This window comes from Spinacia oleracea, chromosome 3 (assembly GCF_020520425.1).
Source record: "Spinacia oleracea cultivar Varoflay chromosome 3, BTI_SOV_V1, whole genome shotgun sequence".
Taxonomy (NCBI): domain Eukaryota; kingdom Viridiplantae; phylum Streptophyta; class Magnoliopsida; order Caryophyllales; family Amaranthaceae; genus Spinacia; species Spinacia oleracea.
In genome coordinates, this window is record NC_079489.1 from 74,358,862 (window position 1) to 74,383,165 (window position 24,304).

Here is a 24,304-nt window from a genome sequence, read left to right on the forward strand (position 1 = left end):
TCAGTTTCGAGGACGAAACTTTTTCTAAGGAGGTAAGGATGTAATACCCCGGAAATTTTAAACTTGATTTATTAAAATAAAAAATATTTATTCACTTGATTTCGTTTTAAATAATTACGAATAATCGAATTTCGTTATTTTAATCATTTTTACGATTTACTTTAAACGATAAATTTATAAACAAAAATTTATTTATTTTTCGTTAAAGATAATTTTACAAAGAATTTATTTATTTAAACTTTTCTATTTTTATAAGTTTCTGAAAATTACAAACGATTTCTGAAATGTTGCCTAATATTGTGAAATTACTAAAATACCCTCAAGGAACCAAAATTTTGTTTTCCCTCTTCCCTTGCTCTCCACGTATAAACCATGAAGGAATTCCTTCCTTCTTTCGCTCAATTCTGTCCAAGTTCACCCCTTGGACCCCAAGCAAACTTTTCAATACATATACAAATTGCATTTTCATTTCAGGAAATTCAACATCAAAAATCAAAATCAAAACCAAAAACCAATTTTATTCCCTCTCCTCTTCTCTGATTCAAGCTATCACCCACCACCACCACTGTGACCACCGCCGTCCACCACCATTATCACCACCATCCAACAACCACCTCAACCTTCCTGACTATCTTCGTCCCCAGCACCACCGCACACACCAGCCATCGTTCCCTGCTACGCAACTCCCCTGCCTCCCTCTCCTTCTCTCGCAGCACCACACCCGCAGCCACCAACTCAGCACCACCAACGCAACGCCCCACCATTTCCACCATCACCACCACCGGCGCAACCCTTATGCGCCGCCCATCCAGGCGTCACAGCCCTTCCTCCTCCCAAAAACCGATCGAAAAATCCCATAGAACTCCTTTGCTTTTCGCCAAGCCGTGCCCCATACTCCCTCCTCCTTCCCTCGCCTGTACCACCGCCGTACAAACCACCACCATCTTCTCCTTCACCGGCGTTTCCCTGCGCCACCAAACCCATCCCGTCGCCCCTTCTCTTCGGCTCTGCTCCGCCGTGCTCCCTCCCCTGCTCTTGACCCCTTCCCAGGAGACCGAAACAAAACAAAAAAAAAAAAAGAGAAAATTCCTATTCTAATTTTTAAAACCTTGGCTTATTTTCCCTCAAAACCCAAAATTAAGGTTGGGCCAATTGAATTGGGCCTTCGGGAAGTTAAGATCTGAATTGTATTTTCAGATTTTCTCATTATGAATTTGCATGCCTTAATAAATTTGATAAATTGGTTAGTTTTAATGAAATTGTTTATTATTTTCAAAAAGGAAATTATATCTAATTATTGATTTTTAATAAAATAAATTACTAGCTTTATGTAACAAAAATCGAATTTTCATGCAAACCGATTTATGAAATATATAAATATATTTCGGTCAAAATTTCGTTTAATAATATTTTCATTAAATTATGAAATTATATTTATTTATAAAACCATTACTTATAAAATTTATCATTTATTAAATATTGATTTTAAATTATTTACCGATCTAGTACTAGTTAAATTATTTATTATTTTGAAAGAAATTGGACTCGGAGCTCAGGACGAACGAACCAACGAAAATCCTTAGCAAAACCGTGGAAGTGAGGTAACGGCTATTGCTAGTACCCGCAATTCCCTTATAAACGCGATTACGAAATTATAATGTTATGATTGATTTATGAACTGAATGTTTTAACATGTTTTATGAATTGCGGGAAATGAAATATGATTTGATTGATTTATTTATTATAATATGATTGATTGAAATTCTTATTAAATTATGTTTATAAGAAACCATGAAAGAAATGATGTTTATGCAATGCCATGAAAGAATTGATATTTTATTGATCCCAGGATCTAAATGATGTTTTATCATGATCTCATGATCTAAAGGATTTATGTTACTTCAACTGAAGTAAAAGGCTAAAATGTAAAATTAAACGAAACATGATAAATGAAAGTGAAAGACCTAGTCCGTTTGGCAGTATATGTTCACAGGTTACTATTCTCGGTCATGCATGTACCCATGGGGCATCCGCCCATTGAGCCAAGGCTCTATGTTTTCGGGCCAAGGCCCCATGTTTTATGGACAGCGGTCCATCGTGGAAGACGTTCCACCATGTCATACTTGCCACGGCTAGCATGTGCACCCAAAAGTTATGAATGAATTAAATAAAGGACTTAATAAAATGTTTTACTATATTCTATTCTCCCTGTGTTATTAAATAAAATGAATTGAAATGAATTTACGTTGCTAGGATAGTCGTTACTGAGTCTTCGGCTCACCGTTTTGTTTTCTGTTTTAGGTACTACGGGGAACGATGGAAACGAGTAGTGGCGAGGAATTTCACCATTATAATATTCACCTTGTTTATGTTTTAAGTTTTAAATAGTTAATTAAATATTTTTAGTAAGTTATATACTTTTACTTTGGTAATATAAAGGATTATTATGTTAATTTTGGAGGATTTAATAGCTTAAGATTGATGGTTGCCTTGTAATTCCCAAGAGGGAGTTACAGCAGGTAATGTCCCGACCGATTAGGTTAATTCCGTTGCTAATTATGATTAATAATTGAATTAGAGGTCGGGGTGTTACACTATATAAACTCTAAAACATCTATATCATATTGTTTATTTTATAATATAGTAATTGTTCTACCGTTAAAGTTACTTTTCTATATGATATAGTTACTCTTTTGATAAAATAGTTATTCTTATCAAAATGACTATTTTTTTTTCATAGTTACTATTCTGAATATATAGTTACTTTACAGAACATATAGTTCCTAATTTACTATTTTTGTCTGCAAGAATGAATATATAATACTCTTATTTTTTTTTTACGTACTTACTCTTTCTGATAACATTAACTATATGATATACTTCGTATAATAGTAACTATAAAATAAAAAGAGTTACATATGATATAGAAGAGAAACTATTTCTATACGATAGAAATATTTACTATATGATATAAAACAATCAAATCTTTGCGTATACATAATTAAGTAATTGGATTCTTATTATATATAAAAAAAATTAAAACAATCGTTCTTTTGGTGTGAACAATTAAATATTTGGTGTCTTAGATCCAAATTCTATGTGTTTCTTTTTTCGATTTTTTGATAGTTGCTTGTAATTGTCATATTGAATATGTAGTTACTCTTTCAAAGTTATAATTATGTTTCGTAATAATATATATATAGTTACCCTTTGCATATTATACGTACTTTACTCTTTGTGTTTAAAGGACTTGAAAAACAAGAATTTATGTATAGTTCCTTTTTAAATGTTATAATTACTCTCCAGATAATATAGTTACTCTTTTTAACTATATTACATAGGTAAGACTATGTATGACTTTTATGACCATTTGAGTAATTATATACGTATAAGTATAACTATATCAATACAAGAGTTACTATATGATCTATGCAGAAACTATATCAATATAAGAGTTACTATATGATCTATGAAGAAACTATATCAATATAAGAGTTACTATATGATATATGCAGAAACTATATCACATATATTTATAATTATAAACTAGTTTGTGGCTCGGGCGTTGTTTCGGGTTTTACTTTTAGTGGAATTTACTTATTTTAAATACGTGCGTATGTGGTGCTATTATCTGATTTTCATGCAAGATCAGTGGCCGATCAACAAACTTCCTTCCCATATCCGAAAAAAACAAAATCGAGTTCTCTTCTTCATGATTAGTTGATTGTTATAAGTTAAGTAATTAATTCCCTTTTATTTCTTTTCCTTTTAATTCATTATTATTTATTTTGAAAAGGTTGTATTTATTATTTAAATAGAAAAATATAACATCATTGAGGCTAGCTAAGATGGTAAGAATGGTAACTTTTAATTCAAGAGGTCTAGTGTTCAATCCTTGATACATGCTTTTTGGTTGTCAACTACATGTCATTATACTTAGTAGTGGTGATGTGGCATAATAAGGAGGGATCTACATGGCACATATACGTTCTTATAAACGCCTTTTAATATATTAGTATAGATTTAAAATTGTTGTATGACTATTCCAGTAAGTATATTAGACATATGTATAACTATTTGAACATAAAAAGTTACTATATGATCATTACACACTTACATGTATGCAATTCTAGTTCTTATTATTGAAATTTAGTACAGGTTCGTTACTGTTCTTGAAGATGGAAGATATGTCCACGTGCCATCAAAGAGCAATGAGATGGAAGATGGAAGAAGCCTTTGGAAAGTCTCGAAGTATGTAATACACGCACTGCACCTCCTCGTAAGTCGATTTTCGTTACTGTCGCTGGTCTTGTGAGTTCTGATTCAAGAAGGCAGTTAAATGTCACCACACGGAGCCAACCCATTAAGTAGTATAATAGTATTGCATGGTAACAGTAAACCTTTTCGCCATGGAAAAGGGAGGAAAGAGAAAATGGAAGGGGTGGTGTGGTGAGAAGGAGAGAAAGAAGGGGAATGAGGTAGGTTATGTCACGTGAATTCCTCCTGATTCATTAGTGTAATTTACGAAAGTACCCTGGTTCAAGCTAAGTGGGATTGCCTGGGCTCTGCCCTTCGTTATTCGAAAAAAAAACATATGGGTAATGCTAATTGTATGTGTAGTAAACAAAATTCGGAACCCAAAACAGATCGCAATAAAATAAAATAAAAAAAATCATTGTCGCGATTTTGTGTATCCAACCAACGTATTCTGTTTTCCTATATCCCCAATTACTTTTGATTGAATGTGCAATTATTTACTACTCATACATCGTATAAAATCAATTGTCACGGTGCAGTGTAATTTGAACTATACGACGGCAACAATTGGAAACCGAAGGCAGTTATTATAACTATGCGCGTACATGCTAGCTAGCTAGTTAGCTAGCTTTAGAAATTAAACTTGAGGAGAACGATCAAGATCACCTTGATAGTTGATTCTTTTTTTCTTAGGGAAAAGCCATCCCATAATTGCAACAACGGGCTTTTTGGTTCCTTCCTTCTTAAAAGAAGAAGATCTTCCAAACTTGCTTGCTCTTTCATCATCCACAAAACTAAGCCGACTTTGCTTGATTTCTCTAGTTAAAGAAGGTGGACTTGCAAATGTTACAATCTTCTTTCCACGATTATCATCAAAATTATTATTAGCATTAGCATTAATCTCATAAAATTCGACTTCTTCAACTTCGGGATTCATGGCTTTGGTGTGTTGTTGTTGATGATCTTTTGCAGCTTTTAGATTTCGGAGCTCCCTCTTTGTTTCTTCTAGTTGTTCTTCTAGTGATTTTACGCAATTTGCCATGTAATTACCTTCTTCTTTTGCTTTTTGTAGTTTTTCTTTAGTTTCTTCTAATTCAGTCGATACAGCTCCTATTGTTGACGACGTTACATTTTCTTTCTTCATATCTGTCTTGGCTACGTGTTGCATCTATATATTTACATAACATATATTAACATATATATATATATATATATATATATATATATATATATATTGCATGCATTTGTAAAAGATATTACGTCTAAGAAAAATATGTAACCTGTTTGAGTTGCTTGACATAAATCTCCCCAACTAGAACTCTCTCTCCAAAGAGTGTGACTGCTTCTTTAACTGACCGGAAAGGCGGACGGGTGTCGATGATTGCCCTTCCCTTGACCACCACGCCGACGTGCTCGTTCTCCACCATGTCGGTCGATCAATATACCAAGTGATAGATCGATATGATGTTATTCTCAATCAAATTATTAAGGCTTCCTATCTAATTAACTAATTTATATGTATATATTGTTGATGACAAGACATATATTATAGACTGGAGATTATGAGGGTTGATTACGCCAAACTAACAAAACTTACGTTGTTTTTAATTAAAATGATTATTGTTAAAGAAGTAGTGGTTCATAAATGGGGGAGTAGCTACTAGCTAGTAGTAGTGGCTTCTGCTTCATTTCTTGGCTTCCACTTCACTGGACTTCTGTTATTTGCGTTGTTGTTGTGGAGTAATATCGTAATTGGTTAAAGTTAGATAAGGACTCCTCTCATTGCTCTAAATAAGATTTAACCAATTGGGCCCTCCTTTGATTTGAACTTTGCTCCTTTCACTCACTACAATAATTTGTATCTTTTACGACAACCTAATTACGACGGGTCAAAAATCCCGTCGCAAAAGCCTTTTGTGACGGGGCTAACAACCAAACAATGACGGGAATAACCGTCGCAAATGTCTTTTACGACGGGTTTACAACAAGTTTACGACGGGATTTTCTATTAACGACGGCCCCCTTTTACGACGGGTTCGCGACAGGAAATCTCGTCGTTAATCAACAATTACTGGCCTTTCGCGACGGGATTTTCCGTCGTGAATAGTACAATTTCTTGTAGTGACTTTTTCGTTCTAACAACTAGAATGTACGACCCATGATAATGTACGAGACATATTGTACGGGAAGCCCTACCGGCATGCCGGTAGGACAGCCCATAACAGCTGTAGCATACGCATATATTCATATGAGAAACCAAGGGTGCAGTCGGTACTTTGGGTTTGCAATCCCAGCCGGCATTGCTCTGACATCATCCATCAGTCATACCCGAAAGAGAGGATCCGGATCCAACGGGTAATAACCCGGATCCTCCGTACAAGTAACCCGTCTATATATACGGACCCCCATCAATGCCAAAGGTACGCAATTCCACCCCAATCATTCTTATAAGCATTTATTACAGAGCTATCAGCATAATCTGACTTAAGCATCGGAGGGGTAATTCTCGGATCACCCCCGAGACTAGTTAACGGTTTCACTGTGCAGAATCCAGTCAGCAATCTCAGTCGGAAGCCAGTCATCCTTTTCCTGTTCCAAGTCCACAACCGGAACACATATCATTTGCGAAAATAAATATTTAGATTATCATTTGGCCCGGTTAGATGGTTATATGGGAAATTATTGGGGTACGATTATCTGCTAGTATAATTGAAAACTATTTACGTTTTCCTCTTCTTTTTTTTTTGTTAAATACATCACTTGTGTAGGTGTAAGAGGCCCATGCAAAAAGTTATTATTAAATAGTATAAGTAAATAGATAATTTATTGATTAAAAAACCAAACAACGAGGATCATGATAGTGATTGCATGTGAGAGATGGTGAGTTTTTTTCTGAACTATTTAAGTGAGGAAGTACAAGCGCATATCAGATATGTATGGGCAAATACATATCAGAACAAAAGACAAAATAGGAAAAATGACAAAAAAGAATTTAAATGGTACTTTTTTAAACTAAAATAGTAATTTTTTTTTACAGAATGGTACTATTTTTTATAGAATGGTACTTTTTTAACATGAATGGTATTTCCTTTTTTGTCTTTTAGCTATTTGTCTTTTAGTTGATATGTGACATATCTGATATGCGAAAAAACAACCTCCTATTTAAGTAGGGACCATAAGAAAAAGAGAACTAATAACATATTTTTGGTGGGTGTTAATAAAAGAGAGGGAAATAATAAAATATGTTATAAAGTTAACAAATGTAGATATGCATTAAAAATTAAAAAACACTAGATCTATCAAAAATCAACCCGACTCGAAAATACTGGGTATTGAACAAGATCTATTGACCCGTAATCCGATTTATCCGAACCTGAGCAACCCAAAAAGTAATGGGTCAAAAAATCCGACCGAACTTGTTTTTGACCCGACCGATTAGAAATCATTGTGTTTATAGTAATAAATGAGATTATGAGTAACTTTAAGCATAGTAAACAGTTGATGTTAGTTTGTTACTATTGTGGGGTGTAATATGATTTTAGTTTGAATTATACATCACATCATTCTGTGGTTGAATTTGACTAAATATAAACCTGGGTAGGAAAATTTGTTAACTTGTGCCCATATTTTGTATATTTATTAGCTAAATTAATGAAAATATTGTAAAAAATAAAGCTATTGAAATCAAATAAATAAGAGAACTTGAATAACTTTACTTGATCGATGATCTCCGGATTACAAGGATCGTGGTATGAAGACCATTGACTTAGAAGCGAATTTCGCCACTACCGGTACAGGCTCTCAAGTGACGAACATCCCCCAAGGTTAACACAATCCTCCTCTAAACTCGTGAACCCGAACTCAGAAGGTGGAACTGCTCAAAAACTGCTTAGATCTCTAATAGGGTTTAAAGTTTGTGTTTTTGGTATAATTTTTTTTTTTGGGGGGTTTAATCTTGTGTATATATATTTGTAGTTGATCGTCCGTTAAATACATATACTCCGTAAAGTAGTAGGAGACAACACAAAGATTCTTGAAAAAGAAAAACATTCCAAGTGGGACCCGCATGAATTGCATAAACTTGATATACTTGCAAATCTTCCACCTAATTGGTCATTGGTCAGGTGCCTTAGTAATTGGAAATCAATAGTAATTGGAAATCAATAGTAATTACTAAGTAAGTGTTATTTTGGCATGGCACATTTTAACTTAATTTTTAAGTTTGGAACTTAAGGCTCTTACTATGTTGGTTAGATTTTAAGTGAACTAAAATCCTTAATCATGCAACATAATCAAGCCACAATCTCATGCATTTTTAAGACATATTTAAAAGCAATAAATAACTTAAAGCATGCATAAGATAAATGTGATCTAATATGGCCCGACTTCATCTTGAAGCTTCAACTTCAAAGCCCGTCTTGAAAATCTCCGTGGGAGGCGCCATTTTCTTCAAATAGGATAAGCTATAATTAAACTAATTACAACTATTTGATGGTACGCTGATCATATTTTAATTGAAAAATAAATTTGGCGCTTTAGACCAATTATATTCAAATTAATGGTACGCATACCATATTTTCTATCCTATTTTGGGCCATACTAGTCACTTCATAACCTGCAAAACAGTACATATACAATATATACCATTCACCCATTCATTATCATGAATGGCCCACATAATTGGTTAGTTAAAACACATTTGTATGCATCACATAAATATTTGCAGCAATTAATCAAGGGAACCAATAATCTACCAATTATTCAGTCCTTATTAATTCTAATCAAGTTGTTTAACCTTAAAGGATTTGTAGACCTAATCAAGAGTTTATGACTAAAATTGCTCCCACTTAAACCAATAAATTCATATGCTTTACTAATTTTAAACATAAAAATGTATTTCTAGTCTAACCGGAAACATACAAATTTAATTAAAATTTAAAGCTCATATAAATTTATAATTGAATCCATTTTATTTAATTTATTTTTCAGTTGAATTTAAATTAATTCAAGGTTTTTAATTTTAGTAAAATAATTAGAATAAATTAAAATTTATAATAATTATAATATTCAAAATTAAAATCCAAGAAAACAATTTAAATTATTAATTTTAAAATTAATTAAAATTACTCAAACTGAAAATCTCAAATTAAAATTTAAAACGATTTAATCGTAACACAAGGTACACACATCACCACGCAACGCACAGCCATAGGCCACATGCACACGCAGCCATCGCTGGCCACGATGCGCGCAGCCTCTGTGTTGTGTCGCGTTTGCTGCTGCTCACCCTCGCAAGGCACCGCTCGCTGCACGTGAGCCACCGCTCGCTGCGCGAGCCTTCTCTCGCTGGCGCGAGGCAGTGCGCGATGTGGCGCAGCTCGCTTGTTGCCCACACGCGACTGCTCGCTTGCCTTGCCCCTCGCCCTCGCCCATCGCATAGCACACACGGCCAGCTCCTTTGCTTCGCGTGCGCGCTACACTATGTTGCTCGCTGCATTCGTACCGCACGGGCGACGAGCTCCCTTGCTCGTCGTCGCGTGCCCGCACTATACAACACTCCTTAAGGGTAACACGTAGCTTCCATTGCTTTGTGCGTGCAACATTCATGAGCGTTTTCATAAAAAATTTAAATTTTTTTTTTTAATTTAAAATTAATGACAAATTAATAAAACATATTAATTTCATAATTTTAGGGCGAAAAATCGAAAATTTATTAATCAATTAATTTCCGATTAATATGGATTCAAATCTAGGTCATAAAAATTAAAAATTTAACATAGATTAATAATTTTTACGGTGGATTTTAATCATTCGTACCTAATTAAATTATTAATTAATTATGAAAATCAAATCAATTCTAAATTATTCGAATTTCAACAAATTAATCATAATTACAAATTAGGTTGTATAATTAACAAGTCTAGGCATTCATAATTGTTAAACTTATACAGTAGGTCAATCAAAAACTCAAGATTTATCAACAAGAATCGCAAATACTTAATTTAACATCTTAAATTTACAAACTTTTGCGTTCGAAAAACTAAAACCTCCGAAAAGTCATAGTTAGGCTTCGAATTTGGGGATTCTGGGTTCGGCTGAAAAATACTTATTTTGTAAAAAGTTTAGAATGCCTTTTACATGCGGAATTGACACAAAAATCACTCGATTTGGATGAGTAACGAAGAAACTTCCGAAAAACTGCGTACATATAATTAAATAAACGCAATTTGCAATTAATTACGAAAATTAATCACCCCTTTAATTCTTTGCAAATTTGTAAAATTTAACCATGTTCATGCAATTTAGATTATGAAAATAATAAGAGGCTATGATACCACTGTTAGGTTATGATACATATGACTAAACATAAATCATGCGGAAAAACCATAAAGTAAGGAAACATATTATTAACACATAATCATTTAGCATAATTCAGATGCATACACTTTGTAGCGTGCCCTCCCTAGCTGCGCCCGAACCGAACAAGAACAAGTCTTTAGGACTCCAAGTGTCGTCCCTCCGTAGATAGTCCACAGCACGTCCGGATCCGCCTTAAGCTTGACCAACTAGAATCGCCCTTAAGGTACTTAGAATTTTCGGCTATTGTAGGCAATGAGGTGACCAAATTTTTGCTCTCAAAAATCACTTTGAATACTTCAAAAATCGTCTATCAAATATGTGACCCTAGGCCCTTATTTATAGAGTTCATGGAAAGAAATTATAATCCTACTAGGATATGGATTTATTAATTAGAATCCTAATAGAACTCTAAATAATAAATTTAATCTTTTAGGATTAGGATTTTAATCAATGCACGAATTCCGATAGGATTAGGATTCGTTACGAACACGAGCACACGCTCACGCATGCACGCCCGTACGCAGGCCTTGCAGCCCACGCCGAGCGCACAGCGCATGCGGCCTTGCAGCCCATGGGCTTCATGCGCGCCTGCCAGTGCTTGGCTGGGCCTGGTCGAGCACTTGGCGTGTGGCTTGCTGGGCGTTGGCCTAGCCTCGTGCTGGGCCTTCGTCTAGCAACCCTCGTCCGATGCTAATTCGTACAATTACACTTTCCGATTAAATTCCCGATTCCGGAATTCATTTCCGATACGAACAATATTTAATATTTCCGATTCCGGAATTAATTTCCGTTTCGAACAAATATTTAATATTTCCGTTTCCGGATTTATTTTCCGATTCCGATAATATTTCCGATTCTGACAATATTTCCGTTTCCGGCAATATTTCCGATTCCGGTAATATTTCCATTTCCATTAATATTTTCCGATACGTACCATGTTTCCGTTTTCGGCAACATCTACGACTTGGATAATATTTATATTTCCGATACGATCCATATTTCCGTTTCCGGCAATATCATCGTTTCCGGAGTATTCATTTGCTTGCCTTTGACGATCTTAGCTCCCACTGAAACCAAGATCCGTCGATTCCGAATATCCATAGATGGAGTATTTAATGCCATTAAATACTTGATCCGTTTACGTACTATTTGTGTGACCCTACGGGTTCAGTCAAGAGTAAGCTGTATGATTAATTCCACTTGAACTGAAGCGGCCTCTAGCTAGGCATTCAGCTCACTTGATCTCACTGAATTATTAACTTATTAATTAATACTGAACCGCATTTATTAGACTTATCATTTAATGCATACTTGGACCAAGGGCATTATTTCCTTCAATATATATATATATATATATATATATATATATATATATATATATATATATATATATATATATATATAGGGGAGGGATCCGGTAAGAACACCTCCCTTATGTAAGAACACTTCTTACGGTAAGAACACTTTTACACTCTCAATGTTCTAAATTTATTCAAGCATGTTCTAAATTTTGTTAACCATATTCTAAAATTATTAAAAAATGTTCTAAATTTGTTTAACCATGTTCTAAAATTATTCAATCATGTTCTAAATTTATTCAACCATGTTCTAAATTTTCAAGCTCGTGTTCTAAATTTATTCGACGATGTTCTAAATTTGTTCGACGATGTTCTAAATTTATGCATGCATGTTCTAAATTTATTCGACCTAATTTTCTTAATTTGTTCAACTATGTTCTAAATTTATGCATGCATGTTCTAAATTTATTCAACCATGTTCTAAATTTAGAATAAGTCAACACATATACATATATAAATGTTCTAAATTTTCAAGCTCGTGTTCTAAATCCAATCAAGCATGTTCTAAATTTATCCAACCACGTTCTAAATTTATTCAAGCATGTTCTAATTTTATTCAACCATGTTCTAAATTTTCAAGCTCATGTTATAAATTTATTCAGCCATGTTATAATTTTATTCAAACATGTTCTAAATTTGTCCAACAATGTTCTAAATTTAGAACATGGAACCTAGTCAACACATATACATATATACATGTTCTGAAATTTCAAGCTCATGTTCTAAATTAATTCAAACATGTTCTAACATTTATTAAACATTTTATAAATTTATTCAACCATGTTCTAAATTTATTCAAGCATGTTATAAATCCAATCAAGCATGTTCTAAATTAATTCAAGCATGTTCTAAAATTATTAAACATGTTATAAATTTTCAAACTCATGGTCTAATTTATTCAAACATGTTCTAAATTTATTCAACGATGTTCTAAATTTGTTCAACAATGTTCTAAATTTGTTCAACAATGTTCTAAATTTATTCAAGCATGTTCTAAATTTATTCAACAATGTTCTAAATTTAGAAATGAGAACCTAGTCAACGCATATACCTATGTACATGTTCTAGAATTTCAAACTCGTGTTCTAAATTAATACAAGCATGTTCTAAAATTATTAAACATGTTATAAATTTATTAAACCACGTTCTAAAATTATTCAACAATGTTCTAAATTTATTTAACCATGTTCTAAATTTAAAACATTAGAATCTAGTCCACACATATACATATATACATGTTCTAAAATTTCAAGCTCATGCTCTAAATTTATTCAAGCATGTTCTAAAATTATTAAGCATGTTATAAATTTATTTAAGCATGTTCTAAATTTATTCAACCATGTACTAAATTTATTACAGGCCTTCATTGCGCAATTAAAGCCGTACAAGCTAATTGTCTAGAGGTTCAATCAAATTATAATGCGAATTGAAAAAATAAATCAACCACGTAAATCAACAAAATAAGTTATTGAAAATTACAAAATTGATAACTAAACCAAAATTTGAAATAATACGTTTGAAACAAATCTAAAAAGAAATTACAAAATTAAAATCCACCAAAAACTTTTAAATTTTTCTCTTTTGAATTATTTCTGGTTCGATTGAATTAATTTGCAATCACTTTACCGTGGTTTCTCCGCCTCTCTCCTCAACATCTACCTCCATCTTCCCTGCCGTTCCACCCTCATTTGACTGAGTCGACTTTCTCCATCTCCACCGTCGTCTCTCTCCATCAAAAACCACCGGTACATCACCACAATCGCATATGATTCGTCGCCACCAAAATTGAAATCGATTTTAATTTTTGGAATTGTTAAATCAATTAAAACCGATATTAATTGTTGAATTCAGATTTTGAAGAATCGATTGAAAATTCGAATTCGAAATTTCCGAAAATTCAATTGAGAATGTCGAATGGAAAATCGATTTTGAAAAATCGATTGTAAATTTCTAATTGAAATTGATTGCAAATTGAGAAGTGTTGATTGATGAATTGGAGGAGGAAGGTGTTCGTACCAGATAATAGCGACGTCGTCCGATTGCTGCGAGCGGTGATTTTGAATGCATGCGAGCGGCGACCGGCGAGCTGCGATGGCGAGTGACGAGCGGCGACGACGATCTAGGAGCGGCGACGGCGAATTTGTTTGAGCAGGAGCGAGCGGCGAGAGGCGAGGAGAGAGAAGGAACCACCGCGAGAAGGAGATTTTGTTCGAACACCGGTGAAATTACTGGATTTCTGGTTCGTTTTGACCGATTGAAAGTCCGATTGAATTGCTGCGACCGGCGCGGCCAGAGGCGATCAGCGGCGGCGGAGAGATGCGATCAGCGGCGGCGAGAGGCGAGAGGATGTCGCCGGATGTTGGTGGTGGCTACGAGCAGCAATCGTCGGGCATCGAGAGAGAGAAGAGAGAGAAGAGAGAGAAAGTTGTGAGGAGTGGAGAGAGAGAAAATGCCGACAAGGAAGAAGGGTAGTCTGCAGATAAATTACGAATATGCCCTTATTACTCTATCAATTTTGGGCGGTTAGATCTGATTTCATCCTACGGTTAAGAAGGTGTTCTTACCGTAAGGAAGTGTTCTCACCGTAAGAAGTGTTCTTACGGGAGCCTTTCTCTCTCTCTCTCTCTCTCTCTCTCTCTCTCTCTCTCTCTCTCTCTCTCTCTCTATATATATATATATATATATATATATATATATATATATATATATATATATATATAAACCAAGGGTGTAAAAAAGAATAATCAAGTGTAAATTAAGAGTATTTAGTCATTAATTGCTTATTGGTGGCGATTGAGAAATGTGAGAAAAGTTTTGTTTTCTCGTATTGAGGTACGAACGATTTTCCTTAAGGAAAACGTTAAGTGGTGTCGGTTGTAATTTTTTTATTTTTTAAGTGTTAGGTTATGATACATATGACAATTCATAAATCATGCGGAAAAACCATAAAGCCAGGAAAACATATTATTTACACATAATCATTTAGCATAGTTTAGATGCATACTCTTTGTTGCGTGCCTTCCCTAGCTGCGCCCGAACCGAACAAGAACAAGTCTTTAGGACTCCAAGTGTCGTCCCTCCGTAGATAGTCCACAGCACGTCCGGATCCGCCTTAAGATTGACCAACTAGAATCGCCCTTAAGGTACTATTATTTTCGGCACTTTATAGGCAATTGTGTGACTGAATTTTGCTCTCAAAAACTCACTTTGAATACTTGAATGCTCGATATAAATATGTGACCCTAGGCACTTATTTATAGAGTTATGGAAAAGGATTTGGAATCCTATTAGGATACTAATTTATTTAATTATAATCCTACTAGGACTCTAATTAAATAAACTAAATCTTTTAGGATTAGATTTAATCATATGACAAATCCCGGTAGCTTTAGGATTCGAGTAGCACACAAACACACACGCACGCACAGCAGCCCACGAGGGGCGCTATGCGCGCGCGCACGCAGCCCGCGAGCTCGCAGCCCACTGCCGCAAGCCCATACGCTGCCATAGCCTTGGCGCGCGCTGGGCATGCCTTGCGGTGGGCCTGGCGCAGCCTTGGCTGGTGCGTTTGTGGCGCGCTGGCTTGCTGGGCGATGGCCCAGCTTCGTGCTGGGCCTTCGTCTGGCAGGCCTCGTCTGATGCTAATTCGTACGATACGCTTCCGATTAAATTCTCGGTTCCGGAATTCATTTCCGATACGAACAATATTTAATATTTCCGATTCCGGAATCAATTTCCGTTTCGAACAAATATTTAATATTTCCGTTTCCGGAATTATTTTCCGATTCCGATAATATTTCCGATTCTGACAATATTTCCGTTTCCGGCAATATTTCCGATTCCGGCAATATTTCCATTTCCGATAATATTTTCCGATACGTACCATGTTTCCGTTTCCGGCAACATCTACGACTTGGATAATATTTATATTTCCGATACGATCCATATTTCCGTTTCCGGCAATATCATCGTTTCCGGAGTATTCATTTCTTGCCTGTGACGATCTCAGCTCCCACTGAAACCAAGATCCGTCGATTCCGAATATCCATAGATGGAGTATTTAATGTCATTAAATACTTGATCCGTTTACGTACTATTTGTGTGACCCTACGGGTTCAGTCAAGAGTAAGCTGTGGATTAATATCATTAATTCCACTTGAACTGAAGCGGCCTCTAGCTAGGCATTCAGCTCACTTGATCTCACTGAATTATTAACTTGTTAATTAATACTGAACCGCATTTATTAGACTTAACTTTGAATGCATACTTGGACCAAGGGCATTATTTCCTTCAGTCTCCCACTTGTCCTTCGGGACAAGTGTGCATTTCCTAATTCCTTTGTCGCTCGATGCTTGCTCTTGAACATAAGGTAAGAGTTGTCATCCTTATTATGTCCAGAGGTGTTTCTCGGTTTCAGAGTTCAACTGATCAAATAAACAGATAATCATAGCCTATGATTCATCCGAGCACGGCCATGCATTTCACAGTTTCTAGCTCTCCGAGTGGCCTTGTACAACTTTTAAGCATCTCATCCCGATTTATGGGAGGACAATCCCAATCTTGCGATCTTGAGATTAGACTTCGTTTGATAGGTGATTACCTGAGCGTTGCCTTTATAGCCTCCTTTTACGGTGCGACGGTTGGTCAACGTCAAAGCAACCAGTTCTCAAACAAGTAATCTCAAATCACTCAGGTATTGAGGATTTAGTGTCTAATAATTTTAATGAAATTTACTTATGACAGATTTTCATCTCTTACAGTAAAGTTTCATAGGTCTTGTCCGATACTAGTCTTCCCAAAGTAAGTATCTATGCAAATGATTATGACATTGCCATGTCCACATAGTTCAAGAAACAGAACTACTAGTCATCTTGCATTCTAGTCGTCTAACGTTTTCTATGCGTCCAATTTTATAGAAAACTCCGACTAGGGACCATTTTCAACCTTTGACATTCAAGTTCACTTGATAGACATTTCTTAGTCACAGGACTGGTCCTGACAGTCTATCTTGAATATATCGTCAAATTGAAGGGACTCATCATTTAATAAACCACAAATTAAATGGAAAAATGAATTCTTTTCATTTATTGTGAATGATTAACCAATAATGTTTTACAAAGATTTAAACTCTAAAACTTTAAAACATTAAACAGGGTCATCAAAGCCATTCTCCAATATGCTTGATTCCCATAGCTGCAGTGTGCGAGTTGTGCTTCGCCTGCGGCAGAGGTTTAGTCAATGGATCTGATATGTTGTCATTAGTTCCAATCTTGTTTATCTCGACTTCTTTTCTTTCAACGAACTCTCGTAGAAGGTGAAATCTACGAAGTACATGCTTGACTCTCTGGTGGTGTCTAGGCTCCTTTGCCTGTGCAATAGCTCCGTTATTATCACAATACAGGGCTATTGGTCCTTTAATGGAGGGGCCTACACCAAGTTCACCTATGAACTTCCTTAGCCATATAGCTTCCTTTGCTGCTTCATGTGCAGCAATGTACTCCGCTTCAGTTGTAGAATCCGCAATGGTGCTTTGCTTAGCACTTTTCCAGCTTACTGCTCCTCCGTTGAGGCAGAAGACAAACCCAGACTGTGATCTGAAATCATCTTTGTCGGTTTGGAAACTTGCGTCCGTATAGCCTTTAACAATTAATTCATCATCTCCACCATAGACCAGGAAGTCATCTTTGTGCCTTTTCAGGTACTTCAGAATATTCTTGGCAGCAGTCCAATGCGCCTCTCCTGGGTCTGACTGGTATCTGCTCGTAGCACTGAGTGCGTACGCAACATCCGGGAGTGTACATATCATAGCATACATTATTGAACCAATCAATGATGCATATGGAATCCCATTCATTCGTCTACGCTCATCAAATGTTTTTGGGCATTGATTCTTATTTAGAGTCATTCCATGAGACATGGGTAGGTAGCCTCGCTTGGAGTCCGCCATCTTGAACCTATCAAGCACCTTATTGATATAAGTGCTTTGACTAAGTCCAATCATCCTTTTAGATCTATCTCTGTAAATCTTGATGCCCAATATGTATTGTGCTTCTCCTAGATCTTTCATCGAAAAACATTTCCCAAGCCAAATCTTGACAGAGTTCAACATAGGAATGTCATTTCCGATAAGTAATATGTCGTCGACATATAATACTAGGAAAGCAATTTTGCTCCCACTGACCTTCTTGTATACACAAGATTCGTCTGCGTTCTTGATGAAACCAAAGTCACTGACTGCTTCATCAAAACGTATATTCCAGCTCCTGGATGCCTGCTTCAATCCGTAGATTGACTTCTTTAGCTTGCATACCTTTTTAGCATTCTTTGGATCCTCAAAACCTTCAGGCTGTGTCATAAACACCGTTTCTGTTAAAACGCCGTTTAAGAAAGCAGTTTTGACATCCAACTGCCATATTTCGTAATCGTAATATGCAGCGATTGCTAACATTATCCGAATAGACTTTAGCATTGCAACTGGTGAAAAGGTTTCATCGTAATCCACACCGTGGACTTGCCTGTAACCTTTTGCAACCAATCTAGCTTTGAAAACTTCAAGCTTCCCATCCTTGTCCTTTTTCAGTTTGAAAACCCATTTGCTTCCAATGGCTTGGTAGCCATCTGGCAAATCGACCAAATCCCATACTTGGTTTTCAGACATGGAGTCTAATTCAGATTGCATGGCTTCTTGCCATTGCTTGGAGCTAGGGCTCGTCATAGCTTGTTTGTAAGTGGCAGGTTCATCACTTTCAAGTAATAGAACGTCATAGCTCTCGTTCGTCAAAATACCTAAGTACCTTTCCGGTTGAGATCTATATCTTTGCGATCTACGCGAGGTAACATTTCTAGTTTGACCATGATTCTCACCAGATTCTTCTAAAGATCTCTGAGTTTCATCCTGAATGTCATCTTGAGCATTCTCTAGAGTTTGTTGTTCGACTCGAATTTCTTCGAGGTCTACTTTTCTCCCACTTGTCATTTTGGAAATGTGATCCTTCTCCAAAAAGACACCATCTCGAGCAACAAACACCTTGTTCTCAGATGTATTGTAGAAGTAATACCCCTTTGTTTCCTTTGGATAGCCCACAAGGATACATTTGTCAGATTTTGGATGAAGTTTGTCTGAAATCAATCGTTTGACGTATACTTCACATCCCCAAATCTTCAGAAAAGACACATTTGGAGGCTTTCCAAACCATAATTCATATGGAGTCTTTTCGACAGCTTTAGACGGAGCTCTATTTATAGTGAGTGCAGCTGTATTTAGTGCATGTCCCCAAAATTCTAATGGAAGTTCGGCCTGACCCATCATTGACCTGACCATGTCTAGCAAGGTTCTGTTCCTCCGTTCCGACACACCGTTCCATTGTGGTGTTCCAGGAGGAGTCAATTCTGATAGAATTCCACATTCTTTCAGATGGTCATCAAATTCATAGCTCAGATATTCACCGCCTCTATCAGACCGCAGTGCCTTAATCTTCTTGCCTAATTGATTCTCTACTTCACTCTGAAATTCCTTGAATTTGTCAAAGGATTCAGACTTATGCTTCATTAGGTAGACATAACCATATCTACTGAAGTCATCAGTGAAAGTGATAAAGTAGCTGAAACCACCTCTAGCATTTGTACTCATTGGTCCACATACATCTGTATGGATTAAACCCAATAGTCCATTTGCTCTTTCTCCAACTTTAGAGAAAGGTTGCTTTGTCATTTTGCCAAGTAAACATGATTCGCATTTACCATAATCCTCTAAGTCAAATGGTTCTAGAATTCCTTCCTTTTGAAGTCTTTCTAAGCGTTTCAAGTTTATATGGCCTAATCGACAATGCCACAGATAGGTGAGATCTGAATCATCCTTTTTGGCCTTTTTGGTATTTATGTTATATACTTGTTTGTCGTGATCTAATAAATAAAGTCCATTGACTAATCTAGCAGATCCATAAAACATCTCTTTAAAATAAAACGAACAACTATTGTCTTTTATTAAAAAGGAAAATCCCTTAGCATCTAAGCAAGAAACTGAAATGATGTTTTTAGTAAGACTTGGAACATGGAAACATTCTTCCAGTTCCAAAACTAGCCCGGAGGGCAACGACAAATAGTAAATTCCTACAGCTAATGCAGCAATCCGTGCTCCATTTCCCACTCGTAGGTCGACTTCACCCTTGCTTAACTTTCTACTTCTTCTTAGTCCCTGTGGATTGGAACATAAGTGTGAGCCACAACCTGTATCTAATACCCAAGAAGTTGAATTAGCAAGTATACAGTCTATAACGAAAATACCTGAAGATGGAACGACTGTTCCGTTCTTCTGATCTTCCTTTAGCTTCAAGCAATCTCTCTTCCAATGCCCCTTCTTCTTGCAGTAGAAGCATTCGGATTCAGAAGTGGGTTGACTGACCTTCCTCTTTACAGATTTGGCGCCAGTTTGCTTAGTTGGGCTGGCCTTGTTGCCACCTTTCTTAGCATTCCTCTTCTTTCCAGATTTCTTGAACTTGCCCCCACGCACCATAAGCACATCCTGCTTATCACTTTTGAGCGTCTTTTCAGCGGTCTTCAGCATACCGTGACGCTCAGTGAGCGTTTTGTCCAGACTATTCATACTGTAGTTCAGTTTGAACTGATCATACCCGCTATGAAGAGAATGGAGGATGGTGTCTATAGCCATTTCCTGAGAAAATTGCTGATCCAACCGACTCATATTCTCAATGAGTCCAATCATTTTGAGAACATGTGGACTTACGGGCTCGCCTTTCTTAAGCTTGGTCTCAAGAATTTGCCTATGAGTCTCGAATCTTTCGACTCGAGCCAGATCTTGGAACATGTTCTTCAACTCACTGATGATTGTGAAAGCATCTGGGTTGATGAACGTTTTCTGCAGATCCGCACTCATGGTGGCGAGCATTAGACATTTCACATCCTTGTTGGCATCAATCCAACGATTGAGGGCTGCCTGAGGGACCCCGTCGCCTGCGGCTTCGGGCATCGCCTCTTCTAGGACATACTCCTTTTCTTCCTGCATAAGAACTATTTGCAAGTTCCTTTGCCAGTCAAGGAAGTTCTTCCCGTTCAACTTCTCCTTTTCGAGAATTGATCGAATGTTGAATGAATTGTTGTTTGCCATATTTAAAACTACAATTGAAAAGAATAAACAAATAAATAACCATTCACAGTTTCTCTTAATAAACTTAAATTCTAGCATACATGCATAATTCAATTTTTATTAAGCATTTTATTCAAGTTATGTGTTCCGGCAGGTGTGAATAAAATGATTCCAAGATCCTAAAATCATTGAAGAACTAAGCACAGTTTGTCGACTTAATCCTAAAACATCTTAGGTAAGCAAAAGCCTTTTGCTAATAGTCTAGAAACTATTCTTGGTTGATAGGTACGTCTAAGAACTTATTAGGTAAACCTATCGATTTTGCCACGACATAAAAGGACTCCTTACTTATATCGTTGAGTTTCACCAAAACTAACATGTACTCATAATTATTTGTGTACCTTGCCTCTTTAGGACCAATAAGTAACACCTCGCTGAGCGAAAACTATTACTAGATTGATGTAAAGGATATCCAAGCAAGTGTATATTTTGGCATGGCACCTTTTAACTCAATTTTTAAGTTTGGAACTTAAGGCTCTTACTATGTTGGTTAGATTTTAAGTGAACTAAAATCCTTAATCATGCAACATAATCAAGCTTTTGATCTCATGCATTTTAAGACATATTTAAAAGCAATAAATAACTTAAAACATGCATAAAATAAATGTGATCTAGTATGGCCCGACTTCATCTTGAAGCTTTAACTTCAAAGTCCGTCTTGAAAATCTCCGTGGGAGGCACCATTTTCTTCAAATAGGATAAGCTATAATTACAACTAATTACAACTATTTGATGGTACGCAGACCATATTTGAATTGAAAAACAACTTTGGTACTTTAGACCAATTACATTCAAATTAATGGTACGCAGACCATATTTTCTATCCTATTTGGGCCATACTAGTCACTTCATAACCTGCAAAACAGTACATATGCAATATATACCATTCACCCATTCATTATCATGAATGGCCCACATAGCTGGTTAGTAAAACACATTATGCATCACGTAAACATTTGCAGCAATTAATCAAGGGCACCAATAATCTACCAATTATTCAGTCCTTATTAATTCTAATCAAGTTGTTTTAACCTTAAGGATTTGTAGACCTAATCAAGAGTTTATGACTAAAAGGGCTCCCACTTAAACCAATAAATTCATATGCTTTACTAATTTTAAACATAAAAATGTATTTCTAGTCTAACCGGAAACATACAAATTTAATTAAAATTTAAAGCTCATATAAATTTATAATTGAATCCAAAAGTTTAATTTAATTTCAGTCGTATTTAAATTAATTCATGATTTTAATTTTAGTAAAATAATTAGAATAAATAAAATTTATTATAATTACAATATTCAAAATTAAAATCCAAGAAAATAATTTAAATTATTAATTTTAAAATTAATTAAAATTACGTAAACTGAAAATTTCAAATTAAAATTTCAAAACGATCTAATCGCAACGCAACAACCCTACGCAACGCACGCCCATGGGCCACACGCACACAGCCATCGCTGGCCATGTGCGCGCAGCCCATGCGCTGCCTTGCATCGCTGCTGCTCACCATCGCAAGGGTTCACGCATGGTGCTCGCTGCGCGCGCCAGCGCTCGACGCACGCGAGCCATCGCTCGCTGTGCTCGCTCGCCAGCGCTCGCTTCTCGCGTGCCAGCGCTTGCTGCGCGCGCTCGCCAGCGCTCGCTGCGCCCGCTTGCCAGCGCTCGCTCCTGCGAGCTATCGCTCGCTGCGCGAGGCATCGACACTGGGCGTAGCACTCGTGGCACGCGAGCTTGCGCTCGCTGCGCGCGAGGCTCCGCGCGCTTGCGCGTGGCAGTGCGCGCTGTGGCGCAGCTCGCTTGCTGCCCACACGCGACTTCTGTGCCTTGCTTTCGCCCTCGCCCATTCGTCCATTGCTCACAGCCCACGACACAAGGCAGGGCTGCTGCCTTGTGCTCGTGCACCATGGCCTTGCTCATTGCATTCGTGCCGCATGGGCGACGAGCTCCCTTGCTCGTCGTCACATGCCCGCACTATACAACACCCTTTAAGGGTAACACGTAGCGTCCATTGCTTTGTGCGTGCAAGTAATATGAGCGAATCGCATAAAATTTAAAAATTTATATTTAAAATTAATGACAAATTAATAAATAATATTAATTTCATAATTTTAGGGCGAAAAATCGAAAATTTATTATTCAATTGATTTCCGATTAACATGAATTTAAGTCTAGGTCATAAAAATTTAAAATTTAACGTAAATTTACAATTTTTATGGTGGTTTTTAATCATAGGTATCTAATTAAATTATAATTAATTATGAAAATCAAATTAATTCTAAATTATTCTAATTTTCAACAAATTAATCATAATTACAAATTAGATTGCATAATTAACAAGGCTAGGCATTCAAACTTGTTAAACATATACAGTAGGTCAATCAAAAATTCAAGATTTATCAACAAGAATCGCAAATATTTAATTTAACATCTTAAATTTACGAAATTTTGCATTCGAAAAACTAAAACCTCCAAAAAGTCATAGTTAGGCTTCGAATTTGAGAATTCTGGGTTCGGCAGAAAAATATTATTTTTGTCAAAATTTTAGAATGCCTTTTACATGCGGAATTGACACACAAATCACTCGATTTGGATGAGTAACGAAGAAACTGCCGAAAAACTGCGTACGTATAATTAAATAAACGCAATTTGCAATTAATTAACAATTACGAAAATTAATCACCCCTTCTAATTATTGCAAATTTGTAATATTTAACCATGTTCATGCAATTTAGATTATGAAAATAATAAGAGGCTCTGATACCACTGTTAGGTTATGATACATATGACAATTCATAAATCATGCGGAAAAACCATAAAGCCAGAAAAACATATTATTTACACATAATCATTTAGCATAGTTTAGATGCATACTCTTTGTTGCGTGCCTTCCCTAGCTGCGCCCGAACCGAACAAGAACAAGTCTTTAGGACTCCAAGTGTCGTCCCTCCGTAGATAGTCCACAGCACGTCCGGATCCGCCTTAAGATTGACCAACTAGAATCGCCCTTAAGGTACTATTATTTTCGGCACTTTATAGGCAATTGTGTGACTGAATTTTGCTCTCAAAAACTCACTTTGAATACTTGAATGCTCGATATAAATATGTGACCCTAGGCACTTATTTATAGAGTCATGGAAAAGGATTTGGAATCCTATTAGGATACTA

General features: G+C 36.2%; 1 protein-coding gene across 1 annotated transcript; it reads right to left on the minus strand.

The window, feature by feature from the left end:
* Positions 1 to 4,646: 4,646 nt before the first annotated feature.
* LOC110779390 (WEB family protein At2g17940) lies at positions 4,647 to 5,932 on the minus strand. The gene is made up of 2 exons (XM_021983906.2): positions 5,538 to 5,932; positions 4,647 to 5,425 (listed from the first exon to the last, which is right to left on the minus strand). Exons 1-2 carry the CDS (start codon positions 5,682 to 5,684, stop codon positions 4,895 to 4,897), a joined length of 678 nt encoding a protein of 225 aa, XP_021839598.2. The 5' UTR covers positions 5,685 to 5,932; the 3' UTR covers positions 4,647 to 4,894.
* Between the last annotated feature and the right edge of the window lie 18,372 nt (positions 5,933 to 24,304).

Coding starts and splice junctions, on each gene's coding strand:
- LOC110779390 (XM_021983906.2), bottom strand. CDS start 5,684: ATGGTGGAGAACGAGCACGTCGGCGTGGTGGTCAAGGGAAGGGCAATC. Junction 5,426..5,537: donor ATGTCAAGCAACTCAAACAG/GTTACATATTTT, acceptor GTAAATATATAG/ATGCAACACGTAGCCAAGAC.